The sequence below is a fragment of the Hypomesus nipponensis genome, chromosome 15, assembly GCF_054491055.1.
Source record: "Hypomesus nipponensis isolate SF chromosome 15, ASM5449105v1, whole genome shotgun sequence".
Taxonomy (NCBI): Eukaryota; Metazoa; Chordata; class Actinopteri; order Osmeriformes; family Osmeridae; genus Hypomesus; species Hypomesus nipponensis.
In genome coordinates, this window is record NC_140375.1 from 17599942 (window position 1) to 17620990 (window position 21049).

General features: G+C 48.1%; 2 protein-coding genes across 9 annotated transcripts in view; both read right to left on the reverse strand.

Annotated features, from left to right (window-relative positions):
• Window positions 1-319: 319 nt before the first annotated feature.
• Window positions 320-7950, reverse strand: il15l (interleukin 15, like). Of its 8 annotated transcripts, XM_084673697.1 has the most exons (5): window positions 7755-7948; window positions 6570-7069; window positions 2469-2516; window positions 1712-1837; window positions 320-869 (listed from the first exon to the last, which is right to left on the reverse strand). In XM_084673697.1, the coding sequence occupies exons 2-5, from the start codon at window positions 6702-6704 to the stop codon at window positions 762-764; spliced, it is 417 nt and encodes a 138-aa protein (XP_084529823.1). In that variant the 5' UTR covers window positions 6705-7069; window positions 7755-7948; the 3' UTR covers window positions 320-761. The 8 variants fall into 8 exon arrangements, 3 of the variants coding, with proteins under 3 accessions (XP_084529823.1, XP_084529825.1, XP_084529826.1); XR_014729886.1 differs by lacking the exon at window positions 6570-7069 and having other exon boundaries at window positions 7755-7950; XR_014729888.1 differs by lacking the exons at window positions 6570-7069; window positions 7755-7948 and adding an exon at window positions 5582-6382.
• Window positions 7951-11232: 3282 nt separating this feature from the next.
• plekhg2 (pleckstrin homology domain containing, family G (with RhoGef domain) member 2) overlaps window positions 11233-21049 on the reverse strand; it is a 47724-nt gene continuing 37907 nt past the window's right edge. The window contains 9 exon segments of the mRNA XM_084674813.1: window positions 11233-14271; window positions 14273-14635; window positions 15128-15321; window positions 15418-15991; window positions 16287-16665; window positions 16893-17747; window positions 18034-18973; window positions 19349-19615; window positions 20284-20294. Of these exon segments, the coding sequence (XP_084530939.1) occupies window positions 12183-14271; window positions 14273-14635; window positions 15128-15321; window positions 15418-15991; window positions 16287-16665; window positions 16893-17747; window positions 18034-18973; window positions 19349-19615; window positions 20284-20294 (5672 nt within the window). The 3' untranslated portion in view covers window positions 11233-12182.

Sequence of the window (21049 nt, forward strand, 5' to 3'; positions counted from 1 at the left end):
AAATAAATATTACCGCCCCCACCATTTATACGATATAGGAGAACTATAAGTCCATCTGACACCTATTGCACTACGCACAAGCCACCTTTATTTCAGTATCTCATTTGCACTATGTTGCTCACTCATGCTGCTCACTCGTATTCTTATTTTTATATATATTTTATATTTTAAATTGTTTTATTTTTAGATTGTTCAGTTCTTAGAATTAACTATTGTACTTTTACTTAATTTAAGCTCCGTATATGTTTATTGCCCGACCTTCCTGCCACTGTAAATTCTGTGTTTGTGTAACATTCATGGTGAATAAACCGAATTCTGATTCTGAAGAGGATTCTCAAACCACCATTTAGCAAACCTTTATTAAAAAATCTATATATTTGTTTTATTTTACAATACATAGGTTTGATCCAACAATTTAAAAAACTATTTTATCTTATGACACCTTGCAAAAGAAATTGAATCTCCAAATGTCCTAAAATAAAAAACGACATTACTCCGTAGAGAAATGTCACTCACTCACTCGAGATGCAAACATCCAAACAATTTTAAATTCCAGCAGTACTTTCTCCTTGTCGGTCTTTTTACAGTTAGCAGCAGCAGAGATCCACATGCCAGTAGACAAGGCCTTCACTGCCTCTTTCCCCTTCTTCTACAGAATCAGTTAGGTGTGGAAATGTAGCAGAGTAGCCGTGGAGTATATTTCCCTATGCATGGTCGAGAGTTGGATTTGACCATGAGTGGTGCCTTGTCTCCACCGATGCTTATGCGCCAGCACAGTCCTGCTGGAGGAAAGACTTCAAAGAGTTCAGGAAGTCCTTTGCTGCCTTTTCTGGGTAAAACTCACACCGTGAACAGCCATCCTTGTCTTTCTGAAACACACAGAATAAATATATGAAAGAGACAGAGAGTCACACATAGGCAGACAGAGAGACTGGGATACAGAGAGCCAGAAACAGAGACAGATAGACAGAGAGAGAAAGTGTAAGATACAGAGAGACAAAGAGAGAAACAGATAGAGAGAGACACACACACACAGACCCCATCGGTTCCCTCTCTCCAAGGGGATGTAATTCCTGTGAATAACTGAGCAACACTCAAAAAAAAACACAACTTAATCGTTATAGACCACCCACCCTATTTCTCCAAACTGACAAATGAAGTCTTCCTTTCTTATGCAAGTTGAGACTAGGCCGGCACAGATGTATGTAACAAAACCCAGGCAGTGGAATTTTCATTATTTAGCTTCTGGGCATCTTGTCATACAGATGCTTGTGTAACAGACGTGGTCTAGCAAGTTCCGTCAGAGGCACTGTCCACTCCGACCAGGAGTTGAACTCACCACCTCTGACTTCCCAAGCGCCACCACTACCAACTACGCCAACATACTTGAGGAGTGAGTTTCACCACACACCGGCTGCACTTGTACAAATGGTAGAACCATTCATTCACAATTTTGTACAAGTATTCTCTACAAATACAAAACTGGGATAAAAGGATTCTCTAGACTTTTACCAGCTGTAAGAATCTGTGTACAGAAGAAATCTCCCCTCCCTGTGGTGTGTGTGTGTGTGTGTGTGTGTGGGGGGGGGGGGGTTGCAGAGGTACTCATCCATGGAAAGTGAGTCTACTCACATCTTCTGAACATCTACAGCCAGTTAAGCTTTTCAGAAGTTTTTTTTTGTCCACGGTGAAGCCAACAAACATGTCTTACCTTGTTTATGTGATGTATAAGCTTGACCAGTCTCTTCTTCAGATTCCATTTCTTGTTTGCCCCTTCATACATCAAGACCTCTGCTTCGTTAGCGAAACAGGTGAGAGTGGAGTTGAGGCAGTTCTGCTGGAGAGACATAACCAGAGGGTTAAACTAGACTGGGCATCCAGGAACCTCTAACCTCTTTATGATTTGGGTCATTTTACCACCAACTGTAAAACTATATATATACTGATATTGTGAGTGTATCAACTTTGACTGCATATATGTTGGTGGTAAATACCAAGTTATAATGATAATTAAAGTATTATTATAATTATTAATAATAATAATATATTATTTATATTTAAATAAGAACATATATCCTAGTCTCATAATACTAGTAATAATAATATACTATCAGTTGTAAAACACATACCTCGTAGTCCTCCATGTCATTATTAAAATAATATATTATTTAAATAAGAACATATATCCTATGGTCTAATAATACTAGTAATAATAATGTATTATCAGTTGTAAAACACATACCTCGTAGTCCTCCAAGTCATTATTAAAATAATATATTATTTAAATAAGAACATATATCCTATGGTCTAATAATACTAGTAATAATAATGTATTATCAGTTGTAAAACACATACCTCGTAGTCCTCCAAGTCATTATTAAAATAATATATTATTTAAATAAGAACATATATCCTATGGTCTAATAATACTAGTAATAATAATGTATTATCAGTTGTAAAACACATACCTCGTAGTCCTCCAAGTCGGGGGTGTACAGATTACAATCAAACGGTTTCTGATGAAGAAAAGAGTAGGCCTATTACAGTGCCTCTAGAAATGCTACACCCCCTTTAAAACCATCCACCTTTTGCAACGTTACAGCCTACAAGTATTGGCCTGCACAGTTTTGCAATCAAACGATTTCTGGTGATTTGGTCATTTGCAACGTTCCATCCTTGAATCAAAATGTAAAAAGGCTAACCATGCTTTGAAGGACAAGTTTCGAGTGAGGTGTTGTGGTGTATCTGCTTTAAATGCAGCCTCAAAACACTAATCTTCAGTTGTTTATGTAGTGTGCAAAAAGCAGTTTGGAGACATTTGGTCCAAACAAAACTACGATAAATAAACCCTGAATGGAATATGCCCTTGAAGTACAAATAAATACCACACCCCAGCATATCCCTGATAAAGCGACATGGCTAGACAGACGCACGGTGATGGCATAAGGCTCACAGATGTTTCTGGTCAGTTGGAACTGGGGTACAAGATATAACCCAGAGGAAGACTTGCTGCGTTCTTAACAAACTTGCTGAACCGCCATGTCAGAAGGTCATCTTCACAAGGATTAGAAGAACACAACCCAAATCCACAATGAAATGCCCGTGGAACAAATTGTTTATCGTTCTTCTCGACAGATCCTTTCTATTTCACTTTTGTCTTTGAACTTTTCCCTTAAGAACACAACCCAAACCCAGGGGTGTTCCTACATGGGGGCCCACAGGGGCCAGTGCCCCTGTAAAAATGTCCCTGCCCCCCCCTGTGGCCCCCCTCAGCTGATAAAAACACTTTTTACACGTTTTTCTTCTTCTAGTAGTCATCATGAACCGAGGAAGGGACATTGCAGTCTTTTTTGCCCCAGTAAATAAAAACGTTTGAGAAAAATATCAAGGTATTGAGAGAGCTGAGGAGCTGGAAGAGGGAGAGCCAGAGCATTTTGTATGATTTTTAGGTACAGCAAAATTAAAGTATTTAATGTTTAAATATCATTTGTTTCCGTTTTTTAATGTGCCCCTCTGATTAAACACTGCCCCCCCAGTAAAATTAGTCTAGAACCGCCACTGCCCAAACCCACAATAAAATGCCCGTGGAACAAATTGTTTAATCTAACAACTCATGAAAGTAACTCTAGTTAAAGTACCAGACAGATGGACATGACGAGAATGCCAGCTTTGCACATTTTGCAAAATAAAACCTTTAGTATACGACTGCTCGCTTGACAACCCTTCCAGGTTGGTGTGTAGGGTTGCAATGATTCGATTTATAATTGGGGAAAGATCATATACCTTAAGAAAATATTAACTTTTTGCAACTTTCCAGCCTATAATGCAATTGATCTTCCTGTTCAGTCCTTACTGATAAGAAACATCCTCTTGCTGAACCTTGTTTATAAATACCACCGCGCACGCATCATGTTCCCTCTGTGCTGGGATAAGGATACAAGGCACGTGGAAAACTCATCCCCATCACTGACATCATACATGCCTCCATGTAGCATCAACTCTCAAGGCATGGACCAATGACATCCTATTTTAACAAGATATTAAAATGTTTGACACATTCTAAAATTGTAATAAGTTCTTACTTGGAAGTTAGAAGCAATATGCATGGTGATTCAAGGCTGAAATGTGGCAAACACGTAATATTTTCGAAGGGGGTGTAGTCTTTTTATAGCTACTGTATAGGCGACACAGTTAACAAGAAAGTAAAAAAAAACATAGTCAATAAGCTACGAATAGCACATAATTGTGCAGGCATTAAGAGCATCCATATGTTAATTGGGGTGTGCTCGCCAAAACCATTGTTATCTTACATATATATTTATTATTGGGGTGTACTTGCCTTTGGCGAGCACAAACCATTGTTATCTCACATATATATTTAATTAATATTATTTATTTTTGCCCCCCTAAGGCTCTGTCAATATTTGGACTACATAGACAACGCCTGTGTCAAAATGTTCGTCTTGGTCTCGATTGTGTTGCTTGTATTTGGATTTACGTCCCGTTGCACAGTTTAGGAGGTTTCGTTTTTGTGGGGACAAAGTGCCTTTTGTCGACGAAGGGTAACATGTGCTAGCTACGTCATCACGTCAACACACGTTAGCAACGAAGCATGGATACAACCTGACAGACTTTCTAGGTCGCAAAAGGGAGCTTGGATTACGAGTGAAAAATACCACCCCCAAAAAATCACAACCATTTGGCTTTGTAGAGAAAGCGACTTCGAGTGGAACTGCAATCTCGCATTTTTTATTTAGGTTGTGACAGTCAAATTTGAGCGAGTGCAGGTCCCCGTGAGACCGCCTCGTCTTTTAGGCGGCAGCCATGCTAGAAAGCGTCATAGTAGTATTTTTTGTAGCTAATTTTATAGTTCAATTTTACACCAAAAAAACTGAAAGAGGGAAATGTTATGACGATATGACTATTGTGAAAACAGCCAGATGGTGAGATTTTAATATCGGAGCTAGCTGCCGTAGCTGGAAAATCAAAAATTTCCCGAACCCCGTGGGGAGGAGGGCTACAACATCATGGCCACCTACAAAACTCAGCAAGGAATGTTCTTGCTCCGGCTTTAACTTGTGGATATTCGGCAGCATTGCCACAACCGCAGAATAACTTCGCTCGCATCTTTCTCCGCCGCCATTACTGAACTACTCAAACTAGTGCACGACATCAACGTCATCGTTCTCAGCCACTCTCTCTGTTCGCTGATTGGACCTACCAAAATGAATGGGAGTCTATTGAGCTAAACGGCTAAATTGGTCTCTTTCGCCTGATTATCGTTGATAAATCTCAGATTTGATTGTAGTTTTTGCATGTTAAACATGGATTACAGGTCAAAAGTTGAATGAACGAGTACTTATGTCCTTTCGATTTATTACAGGGTAAGTCGTTGTTGCCCATAACACGCTAGCATTCTGCTAACGAATGCTGATTGGTTAGTGAAGGACTGACTACGATCAGAGATCCTGCTTGATGGCATCCGAAGCAGAACCAGAATTTCAGAGCATTAGCAACATTAGCAACAACATTAGCAAGCCAAAACTCTTTCCAGCATGTGTATTGACAGGGAGAGCCTAACCTGTCAGCTGTGTTATCGATGCCTCGAGAGAAATGAGGAAATAACCAGAGCTTGCCGTCAAGCATCGTCAATGCCATTTGCAAAGGCTTTTTAGAACAGAAAGGCGACTTAAAAAAATGGAACACCCAGTTGTGTGTATTTTTTTTGCCTCCCCTTTCAAATTCAGAATAAAAAAATAAAAAAAAATCCTTAGAAAAGTGGATTTTGAGGGGTATAGCTCCATAGACCTCCATTCATTCTGCATTCGACCGTTAACGCGCTCATATGGAACTTGAGTGGAACTGCAACTGGCGCACGGTGATGGCATAAGGCTCACATATGTTTCTGGTCAGTAGGAACTGGCTGTAACTATTTTGTGCCGAAAGGCAGCTTACCATTTCTTTACCATTTATAATTTCGCTGGTAATGTATAAAAGCTGCGCGTCAGACCTAACAACACCCTGGAACACCTACTTTATTGACAATAAACTACTGCCTCTCGTACCTTATTGCTTTAATTTAAAAATTGGATCAGATGGCAGCGGTTAGGGAATCGGACGATTAATCAGAAGGTTGTTGGTTCGATTCCCGATTGGTTCGATTCCCGATGGTTGTGCAAAATGACTTTGTGTCCTTGGGCAAGGCACTTCACCCTACTTGCCTCGGGGGAATGGCCCTGGCCTATACTTTACTGTAAGTCGCTCTGGATAAGAGCGTCCGCTAAATGTAATGTAAAAATACAATGCCATATGAAAACTATTTAGAAACACCACGAGTCCAGTGTTTTTTTGTCAAAGGGTCCAGAAAATCTTGCCATAATCTGGAACTGCAAAACAAACCAATGGAAAGCGTATACCATTTGAACCTCTTGGAGAACCACCTTTACATGATTGATTGTCTCCCGGCTGCAAATCTGTGAGTCCGTCAGTGTAACCGTGAAGATATCCAGACACAGCAGCCAAAGCAAAGCTTCTCTGAGACCGCTTGGTCTCAATCCCAGGCCGCTCACTTTGACAGACGACACTCCAGTCATCGGCCTCCAGCGCGGAGACAGCTGCTCGACGCAAGAACGGTTGTAAACTGCTTCATTTTGTCGGTTCATAGTAACTCCAACGATCCCTGTGATCCCGTTCCGCGCCAACATACCTGAGGAATCACTGTGAGTCAGCCTGTAGCAATATGTGTCCACACCCACTTCGTCCTCCCTCGATAGATGCTTTCTATTTCACTTTTCCCTTTTGCCTTCGAACTTTTCTCTTAAGATCCCTTGACTTGAACAGCTTTCGCGAAACTGGTCATTGGCAATCACCGATGAACCATGAGAGTCACCGTGTGCTGAGCCGCATGTTTTTAAATGGTTAAAGTTGTGACGTCTTGGGGTTTACTCCAGACTAGGGCAGAGATATGACAGACCACGAAAACGACAAAGCCTCCGTCTGCTGTTCGTAGCGGCTGGCAGGGGTCGAACTCCGTTTTGGTGGTCTCACCCCTCTCCTTTCTTTCGAAAGACTGCACAGAAACACATGAGAGTAACACTGACAGCTATAAATAGACAAAGTCCGTACTTTCCCGCAGCACAAGAAGGAGAAATTTGCTGCGCTAAACGAGCAAGAACGTAGGTGAGCTGAATGTATGGGAGCAATGGATCAAATCAGCACTTTGATCCTTGGATATCCAGCTTCAGCCAAAGGCATTATTTTCGCAATACTTGAATAGGCCTAAATACAAATAAAAATACAAAAGATTTGTAGGCTACGTCGCTTTAAAAAGCGTCTGCTAAATGATAATTGGCCGACATAAACCTTTCTGAAATAAATATAGAAGGCATATTGTTTTTATATTTATTCCAGAAAGGTTTATATTGGCCAATTATTCATTTAACAGACGCTTTTTATAAGCCAGATAATTTTATAGCGTAGGTATTTACTAGTTATGCGCGCACGTCAATCACTGTACAGCATGCCAGAGGTTGTAGCCCACAGACATTTACATTTGGGGCAGAATATTTTTTAATAAATTGAAATCCTTCAATTTGGAGAAAGTGGTGCGATAAATAAGCTTATAGGCTAGCTAGGCCATAGCTGAAGAAATGGCAAAAGATGCGCTACATTTAAACAAAATCACTGCAACTCTTCACATCGGTTGCACATGCCAAAGAATGTTTTTGTCAGAATATAACTTCAATTTTGCCTACCTCATATGATCGCGAAATTATGAGCTAGCAGTATTCGGCTGTATTCCACCGTAGCGTATCTAGGCTGCGTTTCCCTAAAGCATCGTAAGCCTAAATTGATCGTAGAGTCGGATTTTAGTTGTACGGGCAGTTTCCCGAAATCATTGGAGCTAAAGAGGCACTTGAAAATCCTCGTAGATGAACAAGAGCTCCAGACTAGTCGTAAGTGCATCGTAGAACAGAGACTCAGTAGAGACACACGTAGGCCGACCATGAAAACTACATTAGACTAATTCTGAAAGTTACTTCAGATGGAAAATAAGATAATTTTGGTCCTCTTTTTACACCAGTTACGCTGGAACTGGGATATTTCTTAGTGAACCTACAAGTTCACTTAGAAATATCCCCCAAAAATATAGAATCCGGTTTATTTTCAAGTAAATTTAGGGTACACAAAATCATTTGATTTGGTGGGTTTGGCGCATGCAATGAAGGTGTTTCAAAAACAATGTCAGTCTTATTCAAAATACTATAAAATTGAAATATGGCTGTTGTAATGTACAATAGTAACTAGAAATCCATTACCGTAACGCTTTTACCAGTACAATAACACAACAACAATTGAACATTGAAGATGTTTATTAGAATTATAGGGCTGGTAGCACGCCAAGCCCGGTGGATGACTTTGGTGGCAAAGTCGAGCCTGATGTTGGGAGATGGTGGCGCCGAGGAAATGGAAAGACTCTACAGGGTTGACTGGGAAGTCACACAGGGTGAAGGGGCCAGGAGGGAGTGAAAACTACTAAACAAAAATCATAAAAGCCATTGAAGGTAGCATAAGTCCTGCACCGCAGACTTGTCCCCTCTGTGGGGGATTGGATGTGGTCTGGGATGTGGCAAAGTAATGCAGTTGTGACAGCCTGCACAGATCTTGAAACTGAGGCCTTGGAGAGCCCATGTTCATGCCAATAACCTCCAGAAAACTGCCAGTGGCATAGAACCTTAACACTGCCAGTAGTTGGGTAGCAGGGGTCAGTGCAAAGGACCTCCTTGTTAGCCTCTGCAGGTCTGCTTTTATGTGGTTCAGGAGCATCATGATATCATGATGTCATCTGACATATCTTACACTCATAATAAGTATAATTGATCGACCATCAATTAAAGTAGAGTTTATTATTCATGTCAGAAACAATGATTCCATGTTGAAGACATGGGGTATTCATATGTGTTTGTCATTTGTCACAATGTCATTTGTGGCCAATATGTGAGAATTATGAGATTGCAAACATGGTCTTGGAAAGCTGTTGGCATATGCAAGATTGTATATATGGTTAGCACTAGACAATATGACAGTAAATATGTTGGATTGAGATGCTTGTATTTGTACATTGAATTATTTAGGCTGCTATCTGGGACATGCCATGTCCCAGATACCATTTATATGCATGGTTTTTAACCTTGTGGTTCAATCAAGCAGTAAATATAGGACTCATATATTTGCCTATGGAAAGCGTAGTACCAAGAAGAGTTAAAAGCCAAGGCATAAGTAATTTGAAAAATAGTTGTTTTATGGGAGTTTGTTCTCCCTGCTCCTGCCCCTCACATGGATCTATAAGGTGAACGTGTAAGGATTGGACAGGCAACACTGAATATATGATACAATACACAATTCAGCCTTTATTTAATTTAAATAAACATTGTATGCTTAGGCCATAAGGTAACCTAAATTTGACACTACCTTTTTGATTGGGCAGAAGACTAGGCACAGAAATGGAGGGCCTTGTGAACTTCATTTCTTCAAACAAGAGCTTCCTCACCTCAATTTGGAGACAAGCCCACTTAATTTCCAAGACCTCCTATTGGTATTTAGCATCATGTGTGGCTGATTGCAAGGTCCTAACACAGGTGTAAAACTCAGATGCCGCATAGTTTGCACGTTCACCTTTTTGTCTTTGCCTTCATGTAGCATCATACAATGTACATTGAAAAGTACTCAAATAAGTAGCCTATAATAAATGTAAAGTTTTCTGTAGCGACAGAAAGTATTTTTTGTGTGCCGTAATTAGTCAAATATTTTGGGTCAACGTTTTAATTACTCTTAAAGTTGCGTCAGAAGAATCACATTTCAGTACAATGGACAGCGTCTTGTTAAGTGCAATTTAAGAGACACGTCCGATGGTTCTCCTTACGAGCATGTTCGGGAAACGCACGTAACGATGAATCGTTGTTTTGATCGTAGAGAACCCTTGTAACAGCTATGATCCATCGTTATCGGGAAACTGGTTAGTCCGTTCGGTATTTAAACGGGTCTAGATAACTGCATTGTATATGTTATAGGTAGGGCATATACCCTAGGGCCGCAAAAAGATGTAATAAACTGTAACTGCCCATAATAAGTGTAATTCAGTATTATTTATTTAGTTTGGTTATATTACTCATGGACTAAAAACAGTATAGGCCCTTTTACTATTTCACAAAACTTCGGCTAAATCTTGCACCATATAGTTCTCCCTGAAGCGAATTCTCAGGTTTTTCGAGGCGGGATCGAAATATGAACTGCCTTTGTACACGCCGTGGCTACACCAAGCGCGGACATTCTGAGGACGCGGTGTGGACTCAGCAGAGTTCTAATCCGTTGTAAGCAATGAGTGGCTACACCAGACGATTTAACGTGTCTAACTTTGCTTTTCTATTTGAAGATACGACAGTGATAGTAAGTAGATAGATTCAAGAGTTAAATAGTTGCCTAAGTAAGAAGATAGTTAATGCGTTAAAATAAATAAACAAAGACAGCAAAACGTATTCATCATCAGCGCGTGTAGCCGGTTAAATAAAAGATCCGCTCCGTGAACGTTCTATTTCCGCACGGCAGAATTTCCACGCTTGGTGTAGCCCTGTGTGCTGATTAGTTTATGGCTCACCAATGAGAACTTTCTGAAGCATTGAGTCCTCCTCTCTTTTAGCTCTCGTTGTAGCTTAAATCCGACCAGTTGGTCCATTCACGAAAAAACACCTGGAGAACTAACTCTTGTAGATTCTTATATAGGCCTACAACCCTACTAAAATAAAATTGTTCCTGTTTATATTTGTGTTTGTTTAAACTCTGGTTGAAGTGAAAACAAATACACTCCCAAAGTCAACTGCACACACTCCCAAAGTCAACTGCACACACTCCCAAAGTCAACTGCCCAGTACTAATATCGTTTTTCCCGAGGCTACGAGTTTTGCAGATCAGTACAAAGTCTTGGGATTCTTTCGGTTTAGCGAATGCAAATTTCGTTATCAAGAGACGACGAAAGCCCGATGAAGTGCCAAGCATTCACTTTCCTCGGTGTGTCTATTCCTTACACAACCCCCTCTCTTTAGGTCTCATACTTATTTGTATTTGCACAGACACAATTAGAACATCCGGAATGTTTCTTTAAGTTGATTTATAATCATCGTTGATGTACTAATATTGTACCTGGAAAGTAGGCCTACATGAAAGCAGAGTCAACAATGGAGTTCACACAGGATTTATTTCCAAACTTGTACGTTTGATAAGCTAGGTGTTCATTTAGTGAGAGGTGTAACCACCATAAGATACACTGTTTTATAACAACAGTCAATAAAAGTCATACTAATATATAGTTTGGTAAAAAAAAAAGAAAGAAAATATTTGAATATTCCTCTCAAGATGTTCATAGCCTCCCCCACAGCGCTACTGAAATCAAACACACGGTGATCAATTACTTCCACCCAAGCCATCCAGCAAAAGTAAAACAATAATAGATAAGAACAAACACTAAACACTATCTCGCTTTTGTTCTGAAATCACTTCACAGACTCATCGTCAAATAACCCCCACTGACATAGAAGAACAACTGTGCAAAATAAAGACAATTAGATTAAGTGCCAGAAAGCAGACAAATACCATTACTTCATAAATAATGAAAAGCATTCATGGTTGTCACCTAAACACAGGCTTTGGTAAACTAAATATTCCTTGCTTAAACCCAGAATAAACATTTAACAGCACTTAATTTATAAGGAAGAGGCTTGATAAGAACAACACAGGCAGATATCTGTAGAGTCAAACTGCTCGTTCAACTGGCAGCGGCCTCGAGGATGAAGTCTTGAACTGACATGTTTTGCGGATTGTCCCTTTAAGACTTCAGCACAGCGTTGTCTCAGGAAGAGTATGTGGTTTTAGTCTGAAGGACGCCACATGTCTTCCTTCTGAGCTCATTACCGTAGAGCGATCAAAACAGTACAAGCCCTCACCTGACAGGGTTAGTATAGATCCCTACGGACCTCACAAGATCACTTCTCACCACTGTGGGTATCCCCGTGTAAAGTGCCTTTTCAGTCTGTCACTGATGGTCCCCATCAATTGGGCAGAAAGCACAATTGTCCCCCTCTACCTTACCTCCTCACCCTCCCCTGTCCCACCCCCACCCATGCCTGTCCTCACATCCGGCTGCAGTTCTGCGGGAGGGGGGAGAGGCTGCATCCGTTGATGCTGACCCTCCTCTGTCCCTGGCTGTCTCCCGGCCCCACGTCCAGCCCCAGGGGGCCCAGGGTCTGGGTGAGGCTCACCTGGGCCGTGCTGAAGGAGGTGATGCGGCCGCTGCCTGCGATCTGCAGGTTCACCGTGGTGGCGTAGCTGGCCTTGTGTGAGCCCTTGGCTGCCTGGGCCGGGCAGGGCTCCTGGGCGTCAGGCTGCGTGTTCGGGGGGGTGGCGGGGGGGTTGGTGGGGGTGTCTTTCTCTGGGACAGGGGGAGGCCGGGCCACGTATGCACAGATGAGCTGGCTACGACACGAACCCTCTGCTGGGTCCTGGTCCTGGGGGAAGCAGAGGGCTGGGGGGCTCACTGCGCCACAGTCCGGCTCGTCCGCTCCATCGTACCTGGTCAGGAGTTCCCGGATGTCCGGCCAGGCGATGCTGGTGAAGTGCTGCCCCCTGTGAAGGCTCTTCCCTGAGGTGAGGCGTCTGGGGGACTGAGCTCCGGACCCGGGGCCTGGGCTGAGGCAGGCCAGAGCGCCTCCGCGCAAAGCTCCACCTCGCGGGCTCACCAGGCCAGACTCTAGCTCCACGGACCCCCCCGACCTCAACCCGCTCTCCCCCCACGACTGGCGTCCGTTAACGGTCCTGGCGGGGCTGGGGGGGCGGGCGGCCAGGCCGAGGACGCTGCTGCCTAGGGCCCTGTGCAGGCTGTGGGAGGGAGGAGGGGAGCAGAAGAAGGGGCCGGAGGGGGGAGGAGGGGAGGGGGATGTGGCTCTGCAGGTCCTCAGAGAGGCGGGGTAGGAACAGGAAGAGCCCTCCCCCCTTGTGGGTGAGGTCAGTGAGGAGGAGGAGGGGGAGGAAGGGGGAGTCAGTCTCGGGTTCCGGGGCTGAGGCGAGGCCATGCCCCACACGTTGGTGGGAACACCGATAGGAGGAGGGGAGTTGATCCGTGGGCTGGTGGCGCTGGGGCCTGTGGTGCAGCTCGCCGAGGAGGCCCTAGGCAGCTCCAAGGTGAGGCCCAGGGGGTTGAAGGAGCTTGACCTGCTGCTCCTGGGATTGGGGGGCTTGTTGGCCAGCGGGGCTGTGTGGTGGGGGTGGGGGGGGGGAGGGGAGCAGATCCGGCTGAATGGAGACGGGGAGGGGGACTGGACACGTGAGCTGGGCTCCGAGGAGGAGAACGGCCTTGCCACCCTGTTGTAAGAGCCCACCCAGAGAGGGTCATAGGACAGTGGTATGCTGTTTGTGCTCACCAGCGGAGGCTTCCTGTGATTGGCTGCCCACCCGCCGTTAGCAACGCCGCCGCCGCCGCCGTTGTTGTTGTTGTTGTTGTCGTTCAGTCCTCTTGGAGGGGCAGCAGCTGGAGACCTGGGGCAGAGAGAGGCTGGGGAGGGGTGGTGGAGGCTGACGGAGGGGGCTGGGGATGCAGAACGCTGGCTCCTGTAGGGGGAAGGGGACCGTGCTGGGGAGGAGGCAGGGACGGCAGCTGGGGAGGGGCTGGACCTCACATACCCAGGGGAGGGAACAGGGGAGGGGGGACATCGCTGTGGATGGCACCCCTCTCTGGAGGAAGAAGCATGGTGGACGCTGGTAGGACCCTGAGGGGGACCGCTGGAACCGGGGGAAGGCTTGGGGGAAGGGGAGGTCCTCCTGAGGGGGGAGGCGAGGCTGTGACTCGGAGGGGCGTGGCCTCCGCCTGCGAGGGGTGTGGCCTGGAGGCGAGCGTTCTTCTTGGCAAGGCTCTGGGTGATTGATTGGCTGATGCAGGAGGCCGCCAGGGACCTGGTGAAAGCAGAGGGGGTGGGGGAGGAGCAGGGAACAGCCCTGACTGGGGAGGAGCAGGAGGAAGCTAGGGTAGCAGAGGGGGTGGGGGAGGAGCAGGGAACAGCCCTGACTGGGGAGGGGGAGGAAAGAGCCCTTGTGGCAGAGGGAGGGGGGAGGAGCAGGGAACAGCCCTGACTGGGGAGGGGGAGGAAAGAGCCCTTGTGGCAGAGGGAGGGGGGAGGAGCAGGGAACAGCCCTGGATGGGGAGGGGGAGGAAAGAGCCCTTGTGGCAGAGGGAGGGGGGGAGAAGCAGGGAACAGCCCTGGATGGGGAGGAGCAGGAGGAATCTGGGGTAGCAGAGGGAGGGGGAGAGAAGCAGGGAAGAACTCTGGCTGGGGACGGGGGCCGATGACGGAGGCTGGGGCCGGGGCTGGGGCTGGGGCCGGGGCTGAAGGCGGAAGTGGGCTGGTAGTTAAGTGGGTAACCTGATCCTGGAGCCAGTGAGGAACAGATCTCCTGACCAGGCTGGGAGACAGGCCGTCGGGCTGGGGAGAGGCTGGAGGCTGGGGAGAGGCTGGAGGCTGGGGAGAGGCTGGAGGCTGGGGAGAAGCTGGAGGCTGCGCGGGCTGAAGGGGCCGGATCCTGGTTGGGACTCCTGGATGTGAGAGAAGAAGGGGGTCTGGAATCATCCGCAACATAAATCACTAAGTGTTACATAATAGTCTATCATGGGGAGTACATCTCATGTTAAAGGGGGAGTTAAATCAAATTAAGTGGAATCTTTGATCTGTATTATCTGAGTCAAAATAATTCTATCCAAGTAAATCATTGGAAATACTTCCTGAGGGTGTGTTGACCTACCATTATCATTCTGTGGAAACAACAGTGCATAGTTCATTTCTCCATATCCTGTGAATACCTAACACATGACTCAGGAGCAGGGGGATTATGTGGCACTGGGCCAGCAGACTGCTATCTACTGCTCAGCCTGATGAGGACAGACTGCTATCTACTGCTCAGCCTGATGAGGACAGACTGCTATCTACTGCTCAGCCTGATGAGGACAGACTGCTATCTACTGCTCAGCCTGATGAGGACAGACTGCTATCTACTGCTCAGCCTGATGAGGACAGACTGGTCTCCTTACCTCTGGGCAGGCAGTGTGGAGCTGGGCTCCCAGTCCATGGCCATGTTGTTCCTGCCAGTGGAGGAGGGCAGATAGACAGGGCTCTGGCTGGTAAAGGTGGGCAGGGTGGAGGTGGGTAGGCTGGCAGGCTCCTGGCTGGTGGAGGAGGGTAGGGTGGAGGAGGGCAGGGTGGAGGAGGGTAGGGTGGAGGAGGGCATGGTGGAGGAGGGAAGGGTGGAGGAGGGCAGGGTGGAGGAGGGTAGGGTGGAGGAGGGCATGGTGGAGGAGGGAAGGGTGGAGGAGGGCAGGGTGGAGGAGGGCATGGTGGAGGAGGGAAGGGTGGAGGAGGGCAGGGTGGAGGTGGGCAGGGTGGAGGAGGGCAGGGTGGAGGAGGGTAGGGTGGAGGTGGGCAGGGTGGAGGCAGGCTCCTGGCTGGTGGAGGAGGGCAGGGTGGAGGAGGGCAGGGTGGAGGTGGGCAGGGTGGAGGAGGGTAGGGTGGAGGAGGGCAGGGTGGAGGTGGGCAGGGTGGAGGCAGGCTCCTGGCTGGTGGAGGAGGGCAGGGTGGAAGGTGGCCCTTGTGTGGATGGGACTCTGTGAGCTCCAGAGAGCCCCTGGGCACAGCTGCTCCTCTCCCTCTGGAGAGGTGGCTCTGTCTGGGCCTCGTCTCCGGCCTGCCCTGGGGCCTGCCGTGGGGCCTGGGCTGGGGCCTGGGCTGGGGCCTGCCGTGGGGCCTGGGCTGGGGCCTGGTGCTGGAGGGTCACAACCACCTCCTCTTCCTCCTGGGGTTGGAACCCGGGATCCCTGGCTTCTGGACCCCAGCCCGCGGAGGACGAGTCCTCTCTGATGGAGTACAGAGGACGGACGGCCTTCTGCTCTCCTGCTGACCTAGAGTCAGAATCAGAGTCAGAATAAGAATCAGTCAGTGTCAGAATCAGAATGAGAATCAGTCAGAATCAGAGCCAGAGCCAGAATCAGAGTCAGGGTCAAAAAGATGGCTGGTGAGTCTAATCCATCTGAATGAAGTAGTCAGAATCAATAGAGTCTGAATTAATTTGTGTCAGAATCATTCTGGCAGAAACGATTAGAAACAATAAATGTTAGTGAGAATCAATGAAAATCTGAATCAGTCAAACATACTGTAACACAGACGTGTGGGAATATTTACACTTTATCCACATACCTCTCAGAAGCTTCCAGATACACATCTTTATCTGCGTTCGCAGAAAGGCTCTGGACCACCCCCTCTCTAGGTGTACAAGGAGGGGTGGGGAGATCCAGGGAGGGGGGGGAGGAATGGGAGGTGCAGCCCACATTCGAGCCTCCGTTCCTGGGTTGACTAATGACCGTGTCTCCAGAGGGCAGGCAGCTGTCGTGGAGGTGGAGGGTAGGAGACAGCTGCTGGTGGCAGGCCTGGGAAAGCTGCTCGGTGACCAGAATGTGGCCGTACAGAAGGGGCTCTGATTGGACGACTGTTAACTCCTGGGGCTCTGATTGGACAGCCTTTTTCTCCCGGGGCTCTGTTTGGACAGCTGTCTTTTTCTTGGGCTCTGATTGGACGGCTGTTACATTACACAACAGACAGAAATGTTATTCCTGCTGGTATTGAGCATGCACATTCCTAAACCAGATATGTAACCAAAAGCAAATACACAAACCTTGCCTCACACAAGAAACACTGGACATGTTTTAACTGTCCTGTCAGTGTGTTCAAAGAAAGGGCTGACCTGAAAGATCAAACTAGAACTTTCTATGACTGTCAACCACCGCGGTTAAAGTAGACACTCACCATCTGTTGGGCTCTCTGCCCTTCGCTCTTTCATCCCTCCATTCTTCCCTTCTTCTTTGCTCCTGTCTTGTCTCGGGGTCAGAGGACAGTGGGGGCTCCTCCCCAGGGTTAAGCTCTGGCTCTGGGTGTCAGACTGAGCGTTGGTGTGGCTCTGATAGCGGGCGTGGTAGGTCTTGGTCTGGAAGCGCTTGTGGTAGTGAGAGTAGGCGTAGCTGTGGTTGTGGGCCCCTGTGGGATGGCCCCCTGGGGCCATCTTGTGGTGCAGGGGAACCTTCATGCTGCTCACCTTGGCTCCGTACATGCGGGCCAGCATCTGGACCTTGCTCAGGATCCTCTCAGAGTTCTCCAGAAGACACGGGGCCACCGGGCCTGCCTCGAACAGCCCCATCCCGGTCACGTCTCCCCCGCTGGCCCCCAGCAGACCACGGGCCAGCGAGGAGGAGGAGGAGGAGGACACCTGCCGGGCCCAGTCACCCTCCCTGATCTGGCTGGGCAGGCCCTCCAGACTCCCCCTGGGGGCGGGGGGCTCCCTGATCCGGGTCCAGGCCAGGCCTCTCCGGGTTCCCCTGGGTGCAGCGTGTGCTGGTGGACCTGTGGAGGCCTCGTCCTGGTCTCTGGGGCCTGCAGCGTGTGCTGGTGGACCTGTGGAGGCCTCGTCCTGGTCTCTGGGGCCTGCTGTGGTGTCGGATCTGCCCGGGCCGTGCCCGTTGAGGTGCTGGGTGCTTGTGGAGGCTTCGGGCGCGGAGGGGGTGACTTCTTCTGTGGTGTCAACGGTCGACAGGCTGCATTTGCTCTCTTCTTCTGTGGTGGCGGACATGCCTTCCTTCTCCGTGTTCTTCAACACTTTCGTTAGTTCTGTTTCATGAGATAAATATGATGAGAACTTGTATGACACTTCCATGTCCTCCTCAACCTCAACAACAGACTGCTAAACTGATAGACCCAAAGATTCAATCTTTACCACTTTTCTTTCGAGTTACTGTAGAGTGTAAATGTAGAAGTTACTGTATCCTTGAGGGTTTAGGTTGGTGTAGGTGCAGTTCCTCAGGTGTATGTGAAGCCCTCTGTGACACTGCTATACAAATACAACTTTTGATCATGATTTGATTTGATCATGCTGTAAATCTCTGTCAAAACTCACCCGTCTCCTCAGAGATGCAGTCCACCTCCAGGCCTGGTGGAGTCTGGCCCTGGTCCTGACTCTCCTCTGCCCAGACAGCAGGCAGGGAGGTGGAGCAGGCCTGGCTGGCGGGCCTCTCTGGGGGGCCAGGCTCCAGGGGCGGAGGGGAGGGCAGGCCTGGGTCTGTCCCCGTGTCCGAGCGCCCACTCTCAGACTCACACAGGCTGTCCTGGTGGCCGAAGACGTCAAAGCGAGACACGGACTCTTTGACCAGCCCTGAGGGGATCTGGGAGAAGCTGTTCCTCCGGGGGGTCTGGCCGTCGTTCGCCCCCTCGGTTTCCTCAGCCTCACCCCCGGCCTCTGCCCCGGCCCCTGCCTGGGCCTCTGCAGCCTCATAGTAGCTTCTGATCTTCTCAATGATCAGCCTGTCACTCCTGGTCATCTGGCTGTCTCTTTTGGAGGAAGGAGGGCTGCCGATGGAGGTAGAGGGGGCCGGGCCTGGGGCCGGGCCTGGGGAGAGCTTCTCTTCTCTGGGCAGGTCACAGACAAGCTCCTCCTCTCTGGCTGAGAGGCTGGAGATGTGGTCAGGAGACAGTGGTGTTGGGGTGATGACCGTCTCCTCCTCCCCCTCCACCTCCTCTTCATCTCCAGCCTTAACTGTGTCTAGTTCATCACGTTCCACCTTCTCCTCCAGATGAACATCTAGAACGAGGGATCCTTCCTTCTCTGCACTTCCTGCCTCTGACTCACTGGTCACATGGTGAGTAGAGCCCTCGTCCTCCATCTTGGCTTTGTCCCCCTCCAGTTGCAACTGTGCTCCCTGCTGGAGAGTGTGGTTCTGGGAGACTGGGGGCTCCGCGCCCTCCTTCAGGGGGCAGGAGAAGCTGTGATGGCTGGCCTGCTCTGCCAAGGGGCAGGGGTCTGGGGTCTGGAGCCCCACGCGTTCTTCCAGGACTGCAGGCTGGAAGACGGACAAGAAACAGACGTTGTCTGTGATTTCCTGGGTCCCTTAAGGCAAGACATGTGTTTGTGACTGGTGTAGAAGAGAAATCTAGAGCGGTGATACTCAAACCTGGTCCTCAAGGCCCCAGTCCTTTATTTTTCTAGATGTTTCCCTGCTCAGACACAAACCTGATTCGAATGAATGGGTCATGGGTCATTATCAGGCTTGATAACGCATGATAAAAAAATTCATTTGAAACAGGTGTTTTGAAAGAGGGAAACGTCTGCAACATGCAGGGACAAGGACCAGGTTTGAGAGAAACTTATCTTGAGAGAGTATCTCCTCCCCCCAAAATAATATAAAATAATATCACACACACACACACACACACACCGTGTCTGTGGGCAGTTCAGCCAATCCCTCTCTAACACGACTCTGGTTGATGAACTGCATGATCTCCTCTGTGATGGACAGGGTGGGCGGGGCGCTGAGAGGACACAGCTCCTCCCCCTCCTCCTCCTCCTCCGACCGGCTCCTGGTCAGGCTTTGCTCGGCGTGGCCAGCCTCCACCTCGATGACGGAGGAGGCCAGGGTGCTGGTGCTGCCAGAGGAACCCAGGCTGTCAGCCTGCTGGGGGCACAGCTCACCATCGCTGCCCGTCTGGAGGGAGGGGTGGAGGAGGGGTGGAGGAGGATGGAGGAGGGGTGGAAGATGGAGGAGGGGTGGAGGAGGATGGAGGAGGGGTGGAGGACAGAGGAGGGGTGGAGGAGGATGGAAGAGGGGTGGAAGAGGATGGAGGAGGAGGGGTGGAGGACAGAGGAGGGGTGGAGGAGGGTGGAGGAGGATGGAAGAGGGGTGGAAGATGGAGGAGGGGTGGAGGAGGATGTAGGAGGGATGGAGGACAGAGGAGGGGTGGAGGAGGATGGAGGAGGGGTGGAGGACAGAGGAGGGTCGGAGGAGGATGGAGGAAGGGTGGAGGAGGGGTGGAGGAGGAGGGGTGAAGGACAGAGGAGGGGTGGAGGAGGATGGAGGAGGGGTAGGAAGGGGAGAGGAAACAACAAACTTTTTACTGTCACACCTTACATTTTTTATACAAATATCTGTATTTTCTACTTCTTACATTTTAAAGCCAGGCTTGTTACTTTAGTTTTAATCTGTATTTGGTGTTTTATCAATATCATTTCTTGTCATTGTGCACCTTTTATCATTTCCTAGCACCACAGCAAACACAAGATAAACATAAGGCCAAAAATGTTCACACAAGAAAGTGTTTGATGAAGAATCAAACAACTTTACTCAAAAAGCAGAACAAAACAAATCATATTTACCTTCTGAGAAACTGGAATTCAGCAGCCATGACGAGGAGGCAGAACACAGGAATTGATTTTAGTCAAGATGTGCCACAAGCCCTTTTCAACTCCTTATCATTCATCCTGACAGTGTTGGGCGGTCCTAGCACACATGCTGCCCTGGGCAAGGGGTTACACCCACACATATGATGTGTGACGGTTGGTGCTACCCACTACCTGCTGATAGACCCCTGGTTGGTGCTACCCACTACCTGCTGATAGACCCCTGGTTGGTGCTACCCACTACCTGCTGATAGACCCCTGGTTGGTGCTACCCACTACCTGCTGATAGACCCCTGGTTGGTGCTACCCACTACCTGCTGATAGACCCCTGGTTGGTGCTACCCACTACCTGCTGATAGACCCCTGGTTGGTGCTACCCACTACCTGCTGATAGACCCCTGGTTGGTGCTACCCACTACCTGCTGATAGACCCCTGGTTGGTGCTACCCACTACCTGCTGATAGACCCCTGGTTGGTGCTACCCACTACCTGCTGATAGACCCCTGGTTGGTGCTACCCACTACCTGCTGATAGACCCCTGGTTGGTGCTACCCACTACCTGCTGATAGACCCCTGGTTGCGGTTGACAAGATGATTTGATTATTTACCACACAGTAAAAAACTTTCAAAACATGATCAGGGCTTGAAATTCACTTTTTGACTTGGTTGCAAGGCTGCTTCCAAAGAAGCCCCGGCGGAGCACCCAACGAGTGTTAAAGAGAACCACAACAACAAGAAATGA

Coding starts and splice junctions, on each gene's coding strand:
- il15l (XM_084673697.1), bottom strand. CDS start 6,704: ATGTTGGCGCGGAACGGGATCACAGGGATCGTTGGAGTTACTATGAAC. Junction 1,838..2,468: donor CCGACTTGGAGGACTACGAG/GTATGTGTTTTA, acceptor ATGTCTCTCCAG/CAGAACTGCCTCAACTCCAC. Junction 870..1,711: donor TTATACATCACATAAACAAG/GTAAGACATGTT, acceptor TGTGTGTTTCAG/AAAGACAAGGATGGCTGTTC.